This window comes from Oncorhynchus tshawytscha, linkage group LG10 (assembly GCF_018296145.1).
Source record: "Oncorhynchus tshawytscha isolate Ot180627B linkage group LG10, Otsh_v2.0, whole genome shotgun sequence".
In the NCBI taxonomy this organism is placed as follows: Eukaryota; Metazoa; Chordata; class Actinopteri; order Salmoniformes; family Salmonidae; genus Oncorhynchus; species Oncorhynchus tshawytscha.
The window spans coordinates 34,397,909-34,417,839 of NC_056438.1; the positions used below are offsets into that span (position 1 = coordinate 34,397,909).

The 19,931-nt window shown below is 40.3% G+C and overlaps 1 protein-coding gene across 9 annotated transcripts in view; it reads right to left on the reverse strand.

The window, feature by feature from the left end:
* The window catches only part of LOC112260125 (collagen alpha-1(XXV) chain), a 337,796-nt gene that overhangs the window by 38,159 nt on the left and 279,706 nt on the right, over positions 1-19,931 (reverse strand). For all 9 annotated transcript variants that reach the window (XM_042328516.1, XM_042328517.1, XM_024434986.2 and 6 more), the window contains one exon: positions 1,087-1,119. In XM_042328516.1, the coding sequence (XP_042184450.1) occupies positions 1,087-1,119 (33 nt within the window). The remainder of the gene's footprint in view (positions 1-1,086; positions 1,120-19,931) is intronic.

Consider the following 19,931-nt stretch of genomic DNA (forward strand, 5'->3'; position numbering starts at 1 on the left):
ATCATCTTTGAAATGCAAGAGAAAGGCCACACTGTATTTTTCCAGCTTAGGCACAATGTAGATTTTGGCCACTAGATGGCAGCAGTGTATGTGCAAAGTTTTAGACTGATCCAATGAGCTATTGTATTTCTGCTCAAAATGTTGTATCAAGACTGCCCAAATGCGCCTAATTGGTTTATTAATACATTTTCAAGTTCATAACTGTGCACTCTCCTCAAGCAATAGCATGGTATTATTTCACTGTAATAGCTACTGTAAATTGGACAGTGCGGTTAGATTAACAAGAATGTAAGCTTTCTGCCCATGTCAGATATATCTGTGTCCTGGGGAAAAAATGTGTTACTTAAAACATCATGCTAATCACATTAGCGCACGTTAGCTTAACTGTCCTGTGGGAGACACACCAATCCAGTAGAGATTAAAACAAGAGTTCAGATCACATTACAGGGTTGACCTTAAACCTAAGGGACAAATGAAAATGAATCCCCAATCACTTTAAATAAGTTAAAATTATCTCTCCCAAAGCAACAAATACAATAGAGCTTTAAAATGATGGTGAAAACTTGGGGTTAAGTGTGTTAAAATCTTCCTATAAATTGGACAAACATGACATGCCGAAATGAGAAAACAAATAACTTATTTTATTGAAAACACACTGGTATTGGAGTTTTTAAAGGTAGACTCAGCGAGATGTTGCAACGAACAGCACCACAGATGTTGAGATGAGAACGATGCAAGACTTTGCTCCCACTCAGTCACACAGAGTATCTGAGCATGTGCACTGGTGCGCTTCGTGCTGCTACAATGTGATACCTACGAGACCAAAACAGTGGCGAGGTTTAACCTTGCGTTTTAACGCTCTTAGTTGTAATTAACCCACTATGTGTTTACTTTGTGTATTCAATGTCATCTCGCTGAGTCTACCTTTAACATATTGTACATCTATGCTTAAACTAAACTATGTGTGATCCAACTGGTAAAAGTAGTGTTTATTTTATCAGAATTTACACAAATAATGTCTGAAGGACATAAAAGGCACACTATTCATGGAACCTACTATTTCAGCATTTAACCCATTCTACTTACCTTAATGCCTGCAGCAGAGGAGCCTGCATCACCCTACAAGAGACAAATAATAACAACATGTCTATGTGCAACAACCATAAAGATACTGTATGAGCAACAACAATACAGATATGTCCAATGCGCAAAACTGTTAGGCGGTAAGGAGCTCTCTAGCTTTAAACAGGGTTACACTTAAACCCTTTACCTTCTTTAAAATTAGACCAAGTATAATATAATCTGAGGGTAATACCCTTGGCAAAATTCCTAACTCAGCATTTCCAAAACTCTGTCCTGGGGACCCAAGGGGTGCGCGTTTTGGATTTTGCCCTAGCACTACACAGCTGATTCAAATAATCATAGCTTGATGATGAATCATCTGTGTTGCGCTAAGGCAAAAAACTAAAATGTGCACCCCTTGGGGTCCCCAGGACAGAGTTTGGGAAACGCTGCCCTAACTGATCTTTAGCAGCTAGGGAGTGGGTGATAACTCACTATTATATGTACTGAACAGAAGCTCAATAATAGATGTTGAGATGACAGGCCAAGAGGAAAAGATCCAGTCCGTCTTTAGTAAATGAGTGGAACGGAATGTGATGCTTTTAAAATGTGTTTGAAATGGAAACCACAAGGCAAAGGTAAATAAACATAAACAGGCTACAGTACAGTGTCACAACTAAAGAACTAGAGTAAATCACCAAGATCCACAAACAAATCTCACAATAGCTGGCCTTATGTTATCTGAAATTTTGAGCTGCACTGTCACACTCTGTGGTAGATACCATTGTCATGACTCTTCTGTGAAGATCTGAATGATCAGGTTACAGTGGGTCCGCTCTACAGCACGCGCTCTCTTGTAGAGCGGGAAGTCTGCTGTTTTATGATAGTAGTAAATACCGAAATTCCTTTCCCCACTCTGCCAAAATGAAGGTTGAGAATCCCTTTGTTACCACAGAGAAAGACTTTGCAGTACGGTAACCTCAAAAGGTTGAATAATGTAACAATATTTCTGTATTCCAACCAGTTGGAATTATCCTTGGGTATTTAAAGATCAATCCTCTACCAAAGGACAAGACCAGAGAACATGGAGATCATTCCCACGTTGAAATGGCTAAGAAATCTACAAACTAAATGACAATTATTCAGGCTGCAGCTGTTTAAGTACTTTAATCTGGTAAACGCAACGGGTCGAAGACCGAATGGTACTCTGACATATCCATTATAACAAGCTGCAATTCCGAAAGACTTTGATCACTGGTGGGACAAACCAGAGACTTTCTGTCGACAACCTATCCAGCAGACGGAGAGGCGACGACAGAGAGGGACAACAAAGGCATAAACAACAAAGGCATATATGTATATTGAAATGTATTTTCGAATGAGCAGTTGTTCATGTTCAAAGTATAAGCATTTCCATGAGTGTAGTGTATGTACGGGGTCCACTCTGAGTTTCCCGCTCTTGAGCTGGCCCCACCCCATTCCTTTGTCTACCATGCCGTCATATCGGCTTAGCCCACTAGGGACTTTTCAGTGTCAGTAACCAATGTATTACTATTGTGTGTGTGTTTGTCATTCTGTGATTGATTAGTTAGTTAGAAAATAATTAAGCCAATTTGTATATTGCTGATTCATGATTTATGTTAGGGTTTGTGCAGATATCCAAGGGTTTGCGACATTCCGGAAGGAAACTGATGAGGTAATAATATATTAACTGAAGACTAATCGATAAGATAAAATATCTGAAGAGTTATATTCGGGAAATAGAGACTCTGTAAACATTTTCCTATGGTGCCCCGACTTCGTAGTTAATTACTATTCCGTGATTAATTTAATAATTACACAGAGAATTGATTTGATAATATAACAGTCTTCACATTTAATGACAGCAAACGCTATGACAACACCCACTCTTTGTTTATGTAATAAAACGATGGCTGTTGGACTGAAACATTCACAACTCTATTCATTTACAAAAAGATAATCAATTTGTGCCAAAGTTCAGACCACCAATCGATCAGCGTTCTACCTCCCCCTTGTGATGGTATGGTGCAATGACAGAATGATGCAATTTACCACCATCTACAACAAATGTTTGCGGCGTAAGAGTGAAACGTTTAATTGAGGAACCACTATGTTTATCATTACTTATTATGGAAACATTCCTGACTTATTATTATGTATGCATATTTCCTGTATATTGTTTACCATTATTTGTGTATACATATTCAATTTATTTATGCATATTCTTTCTATCTGCATAATTACTTCCTCATTCTATAACTATGTCATTATGTCGTAACTATTGATTTATTCTAAATGGCTTATGTTTTTATTATTTATCTGTTATAGAAACCACACACATGTTTACAGATACTACTTTACATCTCAATATTCTTCAGGCTACCTTGGCAATAAAGTGTTAACAATGTCTTTCTAGCAGAAGAGACGGGGGCTAGAGTTTAGGGAACGGGATAGCTCTATGAATTTCCCATTGGTGGAAAGGGAGCACAGAATGAGGGCTGGGCCTTTGCCTGCTGCAGATTTTGCGGTTCTACTTCACATGTGTCTTGCTCTTAGAAGTTGCTAAGGATTGCCTGGCCCGGCTTTTATGGGAGTCATTACGAAGCATGTATAATTGCAGCATTTTTGTTGCCAATAAACTGCATTGACGGTTACAGCTGGATATCACTTTGCTCAAATGTATTGCTGTGCTAAAAGATTCAACAGAGCCCATATATAGGCTGCATGAATCAGGCAGTTGCCATGAAGCCAAAGAGGTGTGGTGACTAATTTGCACCATGGCAGAGATGTGTGTCACACCCAACATTATTGCCATAGTTATTCTGCTTCCTTCTGGGGAATTGGTTTTTAAATCTCTGCTTTAGTTTTCCTCTAATGACTGAGTAACCGTATACGTGAGGGATCGTCAATTCTGATTGGCTCAGAGACCAGCTAAGGACACTGCCAGCAGTTGAACCATAGCCAGAATAACTAGAGGTGGCTTTCACCTCAAATTTGAGGTACTACTACAGCCCACAGCTCTGCCAGCCTAAACCTACTCATGAGGGAATGTTGAAATGTTACAGATACTGTCCTGTTTGGCAAATAGCTTATGAAAATTAATGAATACCAATGCTGTTTTTTAACAGATTGTTACAGAGAGTAACTTAGTACCTGGACATGCAATAACAATAAAGGCATTTTAAAGGCCCAACACGAGGTTGGAATAATACTGTGAAATTGTGAAAATTACAATAATGCCCTTTTAGTGTAAGAGCTGTTTGAAAAAATGGCCTAAATGTCAGCCTGTTTTGGTGGGATGGAGTTTTCGCCTTCCATGGTGACATCACCATGCGGTAAATTCATTAATAGACCAATAAGAGTTTCAAACCTCTCTGCCAATAACAGCATATTTTCAGTTTTCCCCTCCCCATTCAGACCACTCCCAGAGAGTCCTAGCAAAATTCTTGCTTGAGAATTTGCCCTTTTTATCCGCTAAGAAGCTATATATGTTTCTTTTTAACCATTTATAATTGAAAACAATCACAGTCAGAAATTATAAGAGTGCCTTGTTCCTCTTTTTTTATGACCATTCAACCCCTTTACCAAATAGCGCCTTCTACCTAAGTCTTACTATTGTATCCCAGCAGCACTTCTCTTCCTTAATTTTTTCTTTAAACTGGAATGTTGAAAATGTGCAGAAGTAATTATTTATTCTTCACATTCACCTGTTAAAACAATTTTACTTTGTATTCGTGCAAACTCAGAGCTGACTATTCTCATTGCCATCTCTTTTTCTCCAACATTGCAGCTCCCATATCTTCACCCTGTAACTCATATTACCACATTTTTTCCTGGTGTCTGTGTGCTTGGCATCTCCAGCATGTGAGCATTCAAGGGGCTGATTCACTTAATCCCTTTTTATTGAAGCATCTTACTGCAGCTCTCTGCCCTACTTATTGCAGAACCGTTAACCTATATCTTTAATTGTACAATTGTTTCTGGTATTCTCCCTAAGATCTGAAGGAGGAGATCCTTCTGACTTAGATAACTACCGTCCAATCTCCAAATTATCTTGCCTTTGCCAAAGTTTTAGAATCGCTGGCCGACTGTCAGCTACGCTTTTTTAAGGCACATGAAAGTTCAGATGTTCGAGAAGGAATTTCTGCCAAAAAAACTCCTGTGAAGTAGTGACGCGCGACATACACATAGTTTCCTGAAACTAGTCACGAAACGAGACTACTGTTCAGAAGTCTAGTCAGGTGCCACATAGAGGGACTTTAGAAAATTACAGTTGGCTCAGAACAGGGCAGCACAGCTGGCCCGTAAAAGTACACAGAGCTTGTTTTTGTAAGAAGTGTTGACAAACTACTAGCACACATCTTGGACACTCATGCATACCCCACAAGACATGCCACAAGAGGTCTCTTCACAATCCCCAAGTCCAGAACAGACTATGGGAGGCTCACAGTAATACATAGAGCCATGACTACATGGAACTCTATTCCACATCAGGTAACTGATGCAAACTGTACAATCAAATAAAATAAAAAAAACTGTTAAATACACTTTATGGAACAGTGAGGACTGTGAAGAGACACACACAAAGGTACTGTAAAGCCACATGCATACAGTTGAAGTCGGAAGTTTACATACACTAAGGTTGGAGTCATAAAGTCATTTTTCAACCACTTCACACATTTCTTGTTGACAAACTATAGCTTTGGCAAGTCGGTTAAGACATCTACTTTCTGCATGACACAAGTCATTTTTCCAACATTTGTTTACAGACAGATTATTTCACTTATAATTCACTGTATCACAATTCCAGAAGGTCAGAAGTTTACATACGCTAAGTTGACTGTGCCTTTAAACAGCTTGGTAAATTCCAGAAAATGATGTCATGGCTTTAGAAGCTTCTGATAGGCTAATTGACATCATTTGAGTAAATTGGAGGTGTGCCTGTGGATGTATTTCAAGACCGACCTTCAAACGAAATCAGCCAATACCTCAGAAAAAAATTGTAGACCTAGACAAGTATGGTTCATCCTTGGGAGCAATGTACAAATGCCTGAAGGTACTACGTCCATCTGTACAAACAATAGTATGCAAGTATGAAGACCATGGGACCACGCAGCCGTCATACCACTCAGGAAGGAGACGCGTTCTGTCTCCTCGAGATTAATTACTTTGGTGTGAAAAGTGCAAATCAATCCCAGAACAACAGCAACAACGGACCGTTGTTACCCTATGTTTTGGGTTGGTCTTTGTTTTCCGCCCTGTGTTTTGGGCATGACCATTTTGTGCCGGATTAAAGTTCATATCTCCGTGAACCCTCTGCTCTCTGCGCCTGATTCCTACCTTCCCCTCCTAGTCATCCAGTAGCAGCTAATGGGGATCTTAATAAATAGAAATACAAATAGCCCCCTGTCCCTTTTAGTAGCCAGGCATCTGCACACATTTTAGGAAATAATTGCCTATTTCAAATAAACTCTGGGTCTTAATGAATTGTTTACAACTGAATGACAGACAATCTATAAGACTCACACCAAACAGCTTTTGACTGTAATTGAACAGACTGTCACCGAGGGCATACACAATGGTGATATCACCATAAAATAACACAGATTATTGGTGAGTAAAAACAGCTCCATGCCAGTAATCTGCAGTCCTTAAAATACTGTTTAAGGGACTGGACATTTTATTTTTTGTGATATCAGACCAGGTTTGGCAGAAGGCATGAAGATTTACCAAAGACCCCACAATTAGATATTAGTTAAACCTCTTTCCGCTACTAAAAATGACTCAACACCATCGCGCTGCAAGTCCTGCCCCTCCCATCTCCTCATTTGGTTTATAGAAGTATGTACCCATGTGCCATCTCCTCATTGGTAATACCCACGTGGTTGACTGAAAGATGAACGAGGTCAGTGGCGTTAATGCACCTAATTTATGAAAGTGGCTAATCGCAATATAAAGTCAAGAGAAGGAAAAGCCTAAAAGGAGGAGAGATGACGAGAAACAATTCGGTTGACCGTTTTATGTGTGGATTAATTGTCAGAGTAGAGGATCGTGTGCATTTCAGGTAAAATAACAACTCCATGTTTATATCCCAGGACAAATTAGCTAGCAACAGCAAGCTAGCTAGCAACAGCAAACTAGCTAAATAGGACAAATTAGCTAGCAAGTGCAAGCTAACTAGCTAAATTGCCATAAATGTTTAATGCTTTTCGACCTGTCCCCAAATTAATGTAATTAGCTCAGATTTGTAAAAAATATTTTAACCTGTGTATCATGATCGCATTTGGTGTGGGGGGAGAAAATAAATTCATGCACAATGGCGCAAGCGGGCAGCCGGTTTGGGTTCCATGTAATCGGTCTGTGTCAGCCTAGGTAGAATAGTAAGTTTGTAATAATGTATTATTATTACTACTGCTGCTGCTACTACTGCTGCTACTACTGCTGCTACTACTACTACAACTACTGCTACTACTACATCACAAGACTATACACCTGCCACATCAAGTTGATACCTGCTATGCAAGGATTCGTTTTTGCAACCCATCTGCCAAATCCATCCATTATGCATGGTCCTCTTCATCAAGCACTCCTTCTCGAGGAAGCTTTCAAATCAGGAAAGCACCAATAATCAATGTCACCAGCATTTACATAATACCCCTAGATATTTATTGGAAATTTGCATAACTCATCATGCAATTAACCACCATGTGAAGTTAATCATAGCCTATAAACGCTTCATGCTTTTCCAGGTCGCGGTGGTATTAGGCGGCAACGTAACTTATTATTAACTCCAAGTTACCTCGGCATGATGGTTTGTATATCAATATTTGAGCATAAAGGCATTTCCACCACAATTGTAGTCTAATCTTTTTAAATATATGAATGGATGTTTTAGGTAGGCAATAAACAGGCTACTGTTGTCACGCCCTGGTCTTAGTATTTTGTGTTTATAATATTATTTGGTCAGGCCAGGGTGTGACATGGGGTTATTTTGTGTTGTGTTGTGGTATTGGGGTTTTAGTAGGTATTGGGATTGTGGCTGAGTAGGGGTGTCTAGCATAGTCTATGGCTGCCTGAGGTTCTCAATCAGAGTCAGGTGATTCTCGTTGTCTCTGATTGGGAACCATATTTAGCCTGGGTTTCACTGTGTGTTTGTGGGTGATTGTTCCTGCCTGGGTTTCACTGTGTGTTTGTGGGTGATTTTTGTTCCTGTCTCAGTGTGTTTGTATTCACCAGACAGGCTGTATTAGGTTTTCACATTTCCGTTTGTTGTTTTTGTATTTGTTCGTATTTTCATTCATTAAACATGTATCGAACTAACCACGCTGCATTTTGGTCCGACTCTCCTTCGACGGAAGAAAACCGTAACAACTGTAAAATGTATTTTCCTTTTTCTTGGAATAGAAACATCATAATAAATACATTTAATGAAGCTAAAATACCAGAAATAAATGCAAATAATAAAGGCCAGTATCATCTCATTTTCATAAATGAAAGGGAATAAAACATCTCCAAGGGCAGCAGTCAAATTATTTGTGCACATATTATCATTATAAAGACAGAAAAATACGCATGTAAAAGCTTATATAGTGATAATATAAACAAGAGGAAGGAGAATTAAATATATTTTTGGATTGCCTAAAATTGAAAAATACATTGAGATGAAGCCACCCCCTTGTGTGGATTATTTAGCCGATAAATTAAAATGAAAAGATTATAAAATTTCATGACACATCGTTTAAACTTTGAAGAGGCTAATGTATTATTATATTCTGTTATTGTCTTCTTTGTTTCACTGAGTCGTGGCTAAACAAGGACATGGATAATATATAGTACCAGTCAAAAGTTTGGACACAAATACTCATTCAGGTGTTTTTATTTTATTTCTTTACTATTTTCCACATTGTAGAATAATAGTGAAGACCTCAAAACTATGAAAAACACATCTGTAATCATGTAGTAACCTTTGGGAGAAGTTTACTACATGATAAACAAATCAGAAAATATTTCAGATTCTTCAAAGTAGCCACCCTTTGCCTTGATGACAGCTTTGCACACTCTTGGCATTCTCTCAACCAATTAATCATAACTCTATCCTCCTAATTCCCGCTTCATCCCCACAGTGACCGTGATTACATATCCAAACCAGAAGCCATGGATACTGGGCAACATCCGGATTAAGCTAAAGTTTCCACTTTTAAAGGAGTGGAACACTAATCCGCTTATAAGAAATCATTCTACGCCCTTTGACAAACCATCAAAAAAGCAAAACATAATTTCAGGACTAAGATCAAATCCTTCTACACCGGCTTTGATGCTAGTCGTATTTTGTGGCAGGGCTAGCAAACTATCATGGATTACAAAGGGAAACCCAGCCTGGAGCTGCCCAGTGACGGAGCTAAATGCCTTTTATGCTCTCTTCGAGGCAAGCAACACTGAACCATGCATGAGAGCACCAGGTGTTCCGGCTGACTGTGTGATCATGCTCTCTGTAGCCGATGTGAGTAAGACCTTTAAACAGGTTAACATTCACAAGGCCGCAGGGCCGGACGCATAGCCAGGACCCGTACTCACCATATGTGCTGAATAGGTGTCTTCACTGACATTTTCAACCTCTCCCTGACCCAGTCTGTAATACCTAGATATTTCAAGCAGACCAAAAATACCTGTCTAAATGTCAATAGTTCTCACATCTATAGCCATGAAATGCTTTGAAAGGCTGGTTATAGCTCACATTAACACTATCACCCCAGACTGGACACACTCCATACCGCCCCAACAGATCAACAGATGATGCAACTCTCGATTTCCCTCCACACTGCCTCTTGCCATCTGGACAAGAGGAACACCTATGTGAGAATGCTGTTCATTGACTACAGCTAAGCATAGTGCCCTCCAAGCTCATCACTAAATTAAGGATCCTGGGATTGAACACCTCCCTCTGCAACTGAATCCTGGACTTCTTGACGAGGTAGGCAACAACACAGCCGCCATGCTGACCCTCAACACTTGGTTCCCATCAGGAGTGCGTAGCTTAGTCCCCTCATGTACTCCTTGTTCACACACGACTGTGTGGCCGTGCACGACTCCAACACTATCATTAAGTTGACGACACACCGGTGGTAGGCCTGATCACCGATGATGATGAGACAGCCTATAGGGGGAGATCAGAGACCTGGCAATGTAGTGCCAGAACACTGTCATGACGTTGGCCTGTGGGTAAGGTTTATGAACCCCTCCCCCCCATAAATATCTTTCTCCCTTCCCTCTCCCTCTGACTCTACTGAATGACTCTTGAATAGCCTTTGTTAAAACCTGTTAAAGATAGGGCTGACTACTGCCCCCTTTGGAGGAATTGCGTGCCCATAGTAAACAGAAAAAAAATCTGTCAAATTGCTAATATATGCATATAATAATTATTATTGAATAGAAAACACTCTAAAGCTTCTAAAACCGTTCAAATTATGTCTGTATGTAAAGCAGAACTTTCAGGGCAGCCATTCTCCCAAACTCTCTCTTGTCATCATGAAAGTTGGCCCAAATTTGACGTCATCGCCCTCACCCTTCCCAACCAGCTACGGATCTGGGAACAGTTCCTATCTCTTCAGCGCGATGTCCCCTTTCAGTAGGGCCTGTCATTGTGAGAATTGCGCTCCCTCGAGTTTTGGCGGGCTGAAACCTCCGGGTCACGCGAAAATACATGTACTTTCATGCGCGCGTCGGGTCCGGAGCTCTCTTTCTTCCAGGATTGACCAAACGATGTAGGTTTGTCTGTTCGAGCTAAGGATTGTTTTGCATGTTTAGAACATGCTAAAGTTTGATTCTGCACTTAGTTTGACCAGTTTAGTCAACATATAATATGTAATTTTGAAGTTTAGATGCGCATCCACTAGAATTTTGGCTGCATATCAACCGGAATTTGTCGTGTTTGATAACCTAAAGACACAGACTTGAAAACCAAACGCAGTTTTTGGTAAGTATAACTCCTTCCACGTCTTCTGATCGAAGAACATCAAAGGTAAGGGAATATTTATGTGTTAATTTTGGGTTTCTGTGGACTCCAAGATAGCGGAGTCATATTGCTAATCTATGAGCGCCGTCTCATATTATAGCCTAGTGAACGAATTCTGTAACGTTAAAAATAAATGTAACACAGCGGTTGCATTAAGAAGTGTATCTTTCTAACTATATGTAGAACATGTATATTTAGTCAAAGTTTATGATGTGTATTGCTTGTTATCTGCCGGGGCTATCATCATTTCTCCGCACATTTGAGTAGCATTTTTTGAACATGGCGTCATTGTAAACAGAGATTTATGGATATAAATGGCATATTATTGAAAAAAACATAAATGTACTGTATAACATTTCCTATTACTGTCATCTGATGAAGATTTTCAAAAGGTTAGTGAATTATTTTTCTTTTAATCCTGCGGTTGTTGATTGCATATTTTGTTCAACGTGGCTATTCAAATTAGCTGTGTCTTTGGTGGTGGTTTGACAAAAATATGTGCTATGTTTTCGCCGTAAAACATTTTAGAAATCTGACTTGCTGGCTAGATGAACAAGGTGTTTTATCTTTCATTTGAGCTATTGGACTTGTTAAAACCTCTTAAGCCTACCCCCTACTTTTTCGAACATTCTGTTAAAAATCGCGCAACATTTTGGCATCCTGCTACTCATGCCAGGAATATAGTATATGCATATGATTAGTATGTGTGGATAGAAAACACTCTCACGTTTCTAAAACTGGTTAAATCACGGCTGTGACTATAACAGAGCGTCTGTTTCATCGAAAAGCGCAGGAAAATCTGATCACTGAAAGTGGAAAAAAATATCCATGCGCCACTTCAACCCATTGTTAAAGGTGAACCGTATTAAATGAGGCCGAGGTTGCAGTACCTACAGCTTCCACAGGATGTCTAGAGTCTTCTCATTTGCTTCGGATTTGATTCTTGGTAGAACCGACCCAAGGGAACCGATTCCCTCCGACCTCCAACTTGATGTATTGGTTGAGTTTTTTCCGGACATTTTTTCCAGACGACCACCTATCGAATTTACATCGCCTCCTGATGATTTTTATCGCTTATTAACGTGTACTAATACCTAAAGTTGCATTACAAAAGTATTTCGAAGTGTTTTGTGAAAGTTTATCGTCGACATTTTAACTTTTAAAAAATGACGTTACGTTATGAAACTCTATTTTTTTCCGTTTATCACACAGTCTTCATAGATCGATATCTAGGCTATATATGGACCGATTTAATCGAAAAAAAGACCCAGTATTGATTATGGGACATCAAGGAGTGCCAAGAAAGAAGATGGTCAAAGGTAATGAATGTTTTATATTTTAATGTGCGGTTTGTGTAGCGCCGACTATGCTAATTCTTTTGTTTACATCCCCTACGGGTCTTTTGGGGTGTTACATGCTATCAGATAATAGCTTCTCATGCTTTCGCCGAAAAGCATTTTAAAAATCTGACTTGGTGCCTGGATTCACAACGAGTGTAGCTTTAATTCAATACCCTGCATGTGTATTTTAATGAACGTTTGCGTTTTAACTAATACTATTAGCGTTTAGCGTAGCGCATTTGCATTTCCAGAGCTCTAGTTGGGACGTCTGCGTCTCAAGTAGGAGCAAATGTGTGGAGGTTAAATATTTCTAAGAATATTTTTGCATTCCATGCGCCACGTTCCAGCTGAACGGGGGAGGGGTCGTTCCCAAAAGGGAACCCTAACCCGTCAACAGGGTTTACATAGAGAGTCTGGGAACATCAAACAAGTGGGGGGAAAGGAACCATATTTCGGTAATAGAACCAGTTGAAAATATGCGTTGGTAATTAAAACCTCTTGAAGCTAGGGGGCACAATTTTTATGTTTGGAAAAATAACGTTCCCAAAGTAAACAGCCTATTTCTCATGACCAGATCCTAGAATATGCATATAGTTGACAGATTAGGATAGAAAACACTCTAAAGTTTCCAAAACTGTAAAAATATTGTCTGTGAGTATAACAGAACTGCTATTGCAGACGAAAGCCTGAGGATAATTTAATCAGGAAGTGCCTCTTATTTTGAAACCTCCTATATGCGTTGCTGTCCATTTAAAGGGATATCAATCAGATTCCTTTTTCTGTGGATTCCCTAAGGTGTCAACAAACTTTAGACATAGTTTCAGGCTTTTATTTTGAAAAATGAGCGTGAAGGAGAGGTGGGGGCTCTCAGAGTGTGATGGTGTGCAATTGAGTGAAGCAGCCATTGTTCCTCCCGCTGTTATGGAAAAAGATACACACTCGGTTGATATACAGTATTATCGAGTATATATTTTAAACTACCTGCGGAATGATTATAAAAAACGTTTGACTTGTTTCTGTGGACATTATGAAGACTATTTGGAATTTCCGTCTGCGTTGTCGTGACCACTCTTTCCTGTGGATTTCTGAACATAACGCGACAAACAAACGTCGGTATTTTGGGTATAAAAATAATCTTTATGGAACAAAAGGAACATTTGCTGTGTAACTGGGAGTCTCGTGAGTGAAAACAACCGAAGATCATCAAAGGTAAACGGTTAATTTGATTGCTTTTCTGATTTTCGTGACCAAGCCTCCTGATGCTGAGTGTACATAATGCTATGCTAGGCTATCGATAAACTTACACAAACGCTTGGATTGCTTTTGCTGTAAAGCATAATTTCAAAATCTGAGACGACATGGTGATTAACAAAAGGCTAAGCTGTGTTTCAAAATATTGCACTTGTGATTTCATGAATATGAATATTTTCTAGTAATATTATTTGACTGTTGCACTATGCTATTCAGCGGTTGCAGACTAAAATTATCCCGCTACAGGGATTGGTAGCATCAAGAATTTAATGAATATGATGCCAGTTCGGTTGTCATCTGAGACATTATGACTGATGACAGGACGACAAACTGTATCTGGGAAAGTCTACACATTCTAGTTATCAGATTCACATGGAATTGTTGTGCAATTTAAATGTTTAAATATGACACTTTGTGAAATATTACACTTTCCAAATGAGAGAATTGGGTCTTCATAAGGTTAGAGCGCTGCTCAATCGGTAGCCCGCCCCTGTGAAGAGACATTGGTTATAAACTATGAAACACTCTCTCCCTCCACTTTATAAGCCCTTGACGAAAATGTAACCTTCTGTTCCGAGTACGCGAGGCCTGCAGCCTCTGCGTTTAAAAGGGCAAAGAACTTTCTGTTCCGGGTACATTAGGACGACGGTCCGGTGTCAGAAGGATTCACATAATAACTACAGAACTAAGCCAACCTCAGGGTGAGCTTTGGTTGCGAATGGTATGCACTTTGAACTCTTATTCACTACAGAAGTGATACCTCCTAGCCGTTGAGTAAGCAGCAGCCACTGTAACCATGGGCTAGAAAAGGACGGACGACCTATCCAGTCTAACACACAACGACGATACTACAACGTATACCATTTACCACCAGAGACATTCTTCCGAGGACAGCAAGATCTCTGTTGGGCAACACGGCCAGCATCTACGACCAACCTACCGAAGCGCAGCTCAGAGTAAATATTTATTGCATTTCCCTTTTCCAAATGGGCGGTAATTTTAGAATGCATAAGATACTGTATTTACGATAGCAGAGCTTCTCCCTTTGTTCCTCACTCTTCCCGCTCATTCACTCAAACCCAACCCCCTTTCCTTTGTGTAACAAGCCGTCATGTCGGCTCCGTCCACCAGGGACTCTTTCTGTATGACATCATTTGCATTCTGTGTATATGCAATTCTGTGTGATTAGTTAGGTATTTAGTAAATAAATAATTAAACCCAATTTTGTATTGCTTATTCAACTTGTTAGCCAGAGTTTGAAGAATTTACAACTTTCAGATGAGACTTACATAAGGTGATTAATATTGACTGCTATTTATGTAAAATATTACTAGGTCTTTAAGAGTTTATTCGGAAGATAACAGATCTATAAACACTCTTTCGTGGTGCCCCGACTTTCTAGTTAATTACATTTACATGATTAGCTCAATCAGGTAATATTAATTACAGAGAGGATTTTATAGAATAGCATGTCATATCACTTAATCCAGCATAGCCAAAGACACGACAACACACATCCTCTCCCTCAACGTCAGCAAGACAAAGGAGCTGGAAACGGACGACCGAGCGCGCCCCCATTCACATTGACTGGGCTGTGGTGGAGCGGGTCGAGAGTTTCAAGTTCATTGGTGTCCACATCACTAAGAGGACACGACAATGCCTCTCCTCCCTCAAGAGGCTGAAAAGATTTGGCATGGGTGCTCAGATCCTCAAAAAGTTATACAGCTCTACTGGCTGCATCACTGCTTGGTATGGCAAGTTCTTGGCATCCAACCTCAAGGCGCTACAGAGGGTAGTGTGTACAGCCCAGTACCTCACTCCCTGCCATCCAGGACCTCTATACCAGGTGGTATAAGAGGAAGGCCCTAAAAATTGTTAGACTCCAGCCACCAAAGTCATAGACTGTCCTCTCTGGAAGTCAGGAATCAACTGGGCGCTGAATACCTTTACCCCTAAACCATAAGACTGCTAAATAGTTAGTTAAAAAGTTTACCAAAGATGCTACCCGGACTATCTGCATTGACCTTTTTGCACTAACTTTTTTGTCTCATCACATACTTTGTCACTTTCTTCCTAGTTATACAGTGCATTTGGAAAGTATTTAGACCCCTTCCCCTTTTCCACATTTTGTTACGTTACAGCCTTATTCTGAAATGGATTAAATTTAAAAATCCTAATCAACCTACATACAATACCCCATAATGACAAAGCAAAAACAGGATTTCGAAGTATTCAGACCCTTTGCTATGAGACTCAAAATTGAGCTCAGGTTCATCCTGTTTCCATTGATCATCCTTGAGATGTTTCTACATAGACATGATTTGGAAAGGTAAACACCTGTCTAATATAAGGTCCCTCAGTTGACAGCGCATGTCAGAGCAAAAACCAAGCCATGGGGCTCAAAGGAATTGTCCGTAGAGCTCCGAGACAGAATTGTGTCGAGGCACAGATCTGGGGAAGGAATCCAAAACTTTTCTACAGCATTGAAGGTCCTCAAGAACACAGTGGCCTCCATTATTCTTACATGGAAGAAGTTTGGAACCACTAAGACACTTCCTAGAGCTGGCTGGCCGCCCAGCCAAACTGAGCAATCGGAGGAGAAAGGCCTTAGACAGGGAGGTGACCAAGATCTCGTCCCTCTGACAGAGCTCTAGAGTTCCTCTGTGGAGATAGAACCTTCCAGAAGTACAACCATCTCTGCAGCACTCCACCAATCATGCCTTTAGTGTAGAGTGGCCTGACAGAAGCTTCTCCTCAGTAAAAGGAACATGACAGCCCGCTTGGAGTTTGCCAAAAGGCACCTAAAGGACTCTCAGACCATGAGAAACAAGATTCTCTGGTCTAATGAAACTAAGATTGAACTCTTTGTCCTGAATGCCAGGCGTCACGTCTGGAGGAAACCTGGCACCATCCCTACAGTGAAGCATGGTGGTGGCAGCATCATGCTGTGGGAATGTTTTTTACGGCAGGGACTGGGAGACTAGTCAGGATTGAGTGAAACAGAGCAAAGTACAGAAGGTTCACCTTCCAACAGGACAACGATCTATAACGGCTGTCTAATACATGCACACTGGATCTGATCAACAAAGATTTCGCTACCTGCTTTTACATGACCATTCACTCTGGTTTGGATTTTTGACATCTCATTTTACCGTTCTGGTTAGCGAAATCACTTTCATGGTTTTGTTTTCGCCCAACGGTTATTTTATAATCTATTGTTGCCCTGGATGTCTGCCTAGTTGAGGGCCTCTCTTCGGCCTCCTCCTGTTACCTGCTGCACTGCTCCCTGCCTGCCCTGGTCTGTCTCTCCCAGTCTGGTACAGGTGCCCCCGTGTCTCTCTCACTCTCTCCCTCCCTCCCTCCCTCAAGCTTTGCTCGTCTACATCACACGCATACATCGCTGACTTTTTTACTGATCTGCTGTTGGACTATTTGATTAGTGATTGGTGCGATGTTTATTATTTAGGAACTTTTTTATTTGAAGTCGTAGCTCATTTAATATGAGGGCTACATATCTTTTCACTTTCTATGTGCTTAGTGCTGTGTTAATTGATAGGGCAATAAACAAACATGCTGATGTTGCTAATTTTGCTGTTATCTACCTGGCTTTTACAGTGTTGGAGATACTTTTGGAGCCCGTTGCTCTGTGAATGAGGAAATATATGACTGTTTCTCCCTCGTATTTTGGGAGAAACCACAAGCTTGCTCTGTAAATGTTGTAACCCTGATCTAGACTTGCCATTATCTTGCTGCTTCTACCGTCTGGAAATGTGCAATCTAACCCAGGTCCTGACATTTTTACACCTGCCGAATTTAGTAGCAGAGTGGCATGAAGTTTCTGCATATGAATGTAAGAAGTCTTCCTTCGAAGTTTGATTTTGTGAATATATGGATAAAAACTGCAGACCCTGACATTTATGCCTTCTGAAACTTACGTCAAAAAATATTCTACAGACAGAAATATTGGCATAAATGGTTCCAATGTGTTTTGCGCAGATTGTAACTCTAAGAGTGGTGGTGTTGCTGTACATGTAAAAAAGACAAGTTCATGGCGGTCGTTATGACTTCGGTTACTAAACCTAAGCAATTTGAATATCTGTCTTTGAACCTAAACCTCGGCTCATCTTTAAATATTATTGTATCTTGTTGTTATAGACCATCTCCTACTGCTGGCTCTAAGGAATATATTTTCAAATTGTTATCACAGCATGTCAATCTTGAGTTTGATGTGTGATCTGTATCAGGACTGGTTAACATTATCTCTGATCAACTAAACATTCTATGCAATACCTATAATCTCACTCCGATTGTCAACAGTGTAACTAGGTTGAATGTAAAGTATCCTCTGAAATCCTCTTTGATGTGATCTTAACCAATACTCCTCATCGTTTTAATGCTTCTGGTATTTTTGCAAATTACATTAGTGATCACTGTGCTATTACCTGTGTGGGAAATGGTAAAATTCCTAAGCGATATCCACGTGTCATTACGAAAAGAAACTGTAAGCAGTTTGATATTAAAGTTTTTTATTTTTTACATGATGTATTGAATGGAATAGAATTTAATTAGTCCCGGATGTTGAACCAGCCTTTTCTTACTTCCACAATGCATTCCAGGATGTATCCAATAGGCAATGCCCTTTAAAGAAATTCAGGATTAAGGGCAGAGAGAACCCTTGGTTTACTAATGAACTGACTAAAATCATAAGGGAACGAAATGCTATGTGGGCTAAAGCAAGACGGTCTGGTACGGCGGATGTCGCTATGACCCAAAAACTGAAAGCAGACCACTACCTTAAATATACTTCGGTTTCGAGCCCAGGGTCTGTCGCAGCCGGCCGCGACCTGGAGACCCATGAAGCGGCACACAATTGTCCCAGCATTGTCCGAGTTAGTGGAGGGTTCGGCCGGCCGTGATGTCCTTGTCCCATTGCTCTCAAGCGGCTCCTGTGGCGGGCCGGAGGCATGCACGCTGACATGCTTCAACAAAGTACTGAGTTAAGGGTCTGAATACTTATGTAAATGTAATATTTAAAAAAAAATACATTTGCAAACATTTCTAAAAACTTTACTTTGTCATTGTGGGGTATTGTGTGTAGATTGATGAGGAAAAACACATTTTAATCCATTTTTAGAATAAGGCTGTAACGAAATGTGGAAAAAGTCCAGGGGTCTCAATACTTTCCAAATGCGCTGTATGTACATACAGTGCCTTGCGAAAGTATTCGGCCCCCTTAAACTTTGCGACCTTTTGCCACATTTCAGGCTTCAAACATAAAGATATAAAACTGTGTTTTTTTGTGAAGAATCAACAACAAGTGGGACACAATCATGAAGTGGAACGACATTTATTGGATATTTCAAACTTTTTTAACAAATCAAAAACTGAAAAATTGGGCGTGCAAAATTATTCAGCCCCTTTACTTTCAGTGCAGCAAACTCTCTCCAGAAGTTCAGTGAGGATCTCTGAATGGTCCAATGTTGACCTAAATGACTAATGATGATAAATACAATCCACCTGTGTGTAATCAAGTCTCCGTATAAATGCACCTGCACTGTGATAGTCTCAGAGGTCTGTTAAAAGCGCAGAGAGCATCATGAAGAACAAGGAACACACCAGGCAGGTCCGAGATACTGTTGTGAAGAAGTTTAAAGCCGGATTTGGATACAAAAAGATTTCCCAAGCTTTAAACATCCCAAGGAGCACTGTGCAAGCGATAATATTGAAATGGAAGGAGTATCAGACCATTGCAAATCTACCAAGACCTGGCCGTCCCTCTAAACTTTCAGCTCATACAAGGAGAAGACTGATCAGAGATGCAGCCAAGAGGCCCATGATCACTCTGGATGAACTGCAGAGAGCTACAGCTGAGGTGGGAGACTCTGTCCATAGGACAACAATCAGTCCTATATTGCACAAATCTGGTCTTTATGGAAGAGTGGCAAGAAGAAAGCCATTTCTTAAAGATATCCATAAAAAGTGTCGTTTAAAGTTTGCCACAAGCCACCTGGGAGACACATCAAACATGTGGAAGAAGGTGCTCTGGTCAGATGAAATCAAAATTGAACTTTTTGGCAACAATGCAAAATGTTATGTTTGGCGTAAAAGCAACACAGCTCATCACCCTGAACACATCATCCCCACTGTCAAACATGGTGGTGGCAGCATCATGGTTTGGGCCTGCTTTTCTTCAGCAGGGACAGGGAAGATGGATGGAGCCAAATACAGGCCCATTCTGGAAGAAA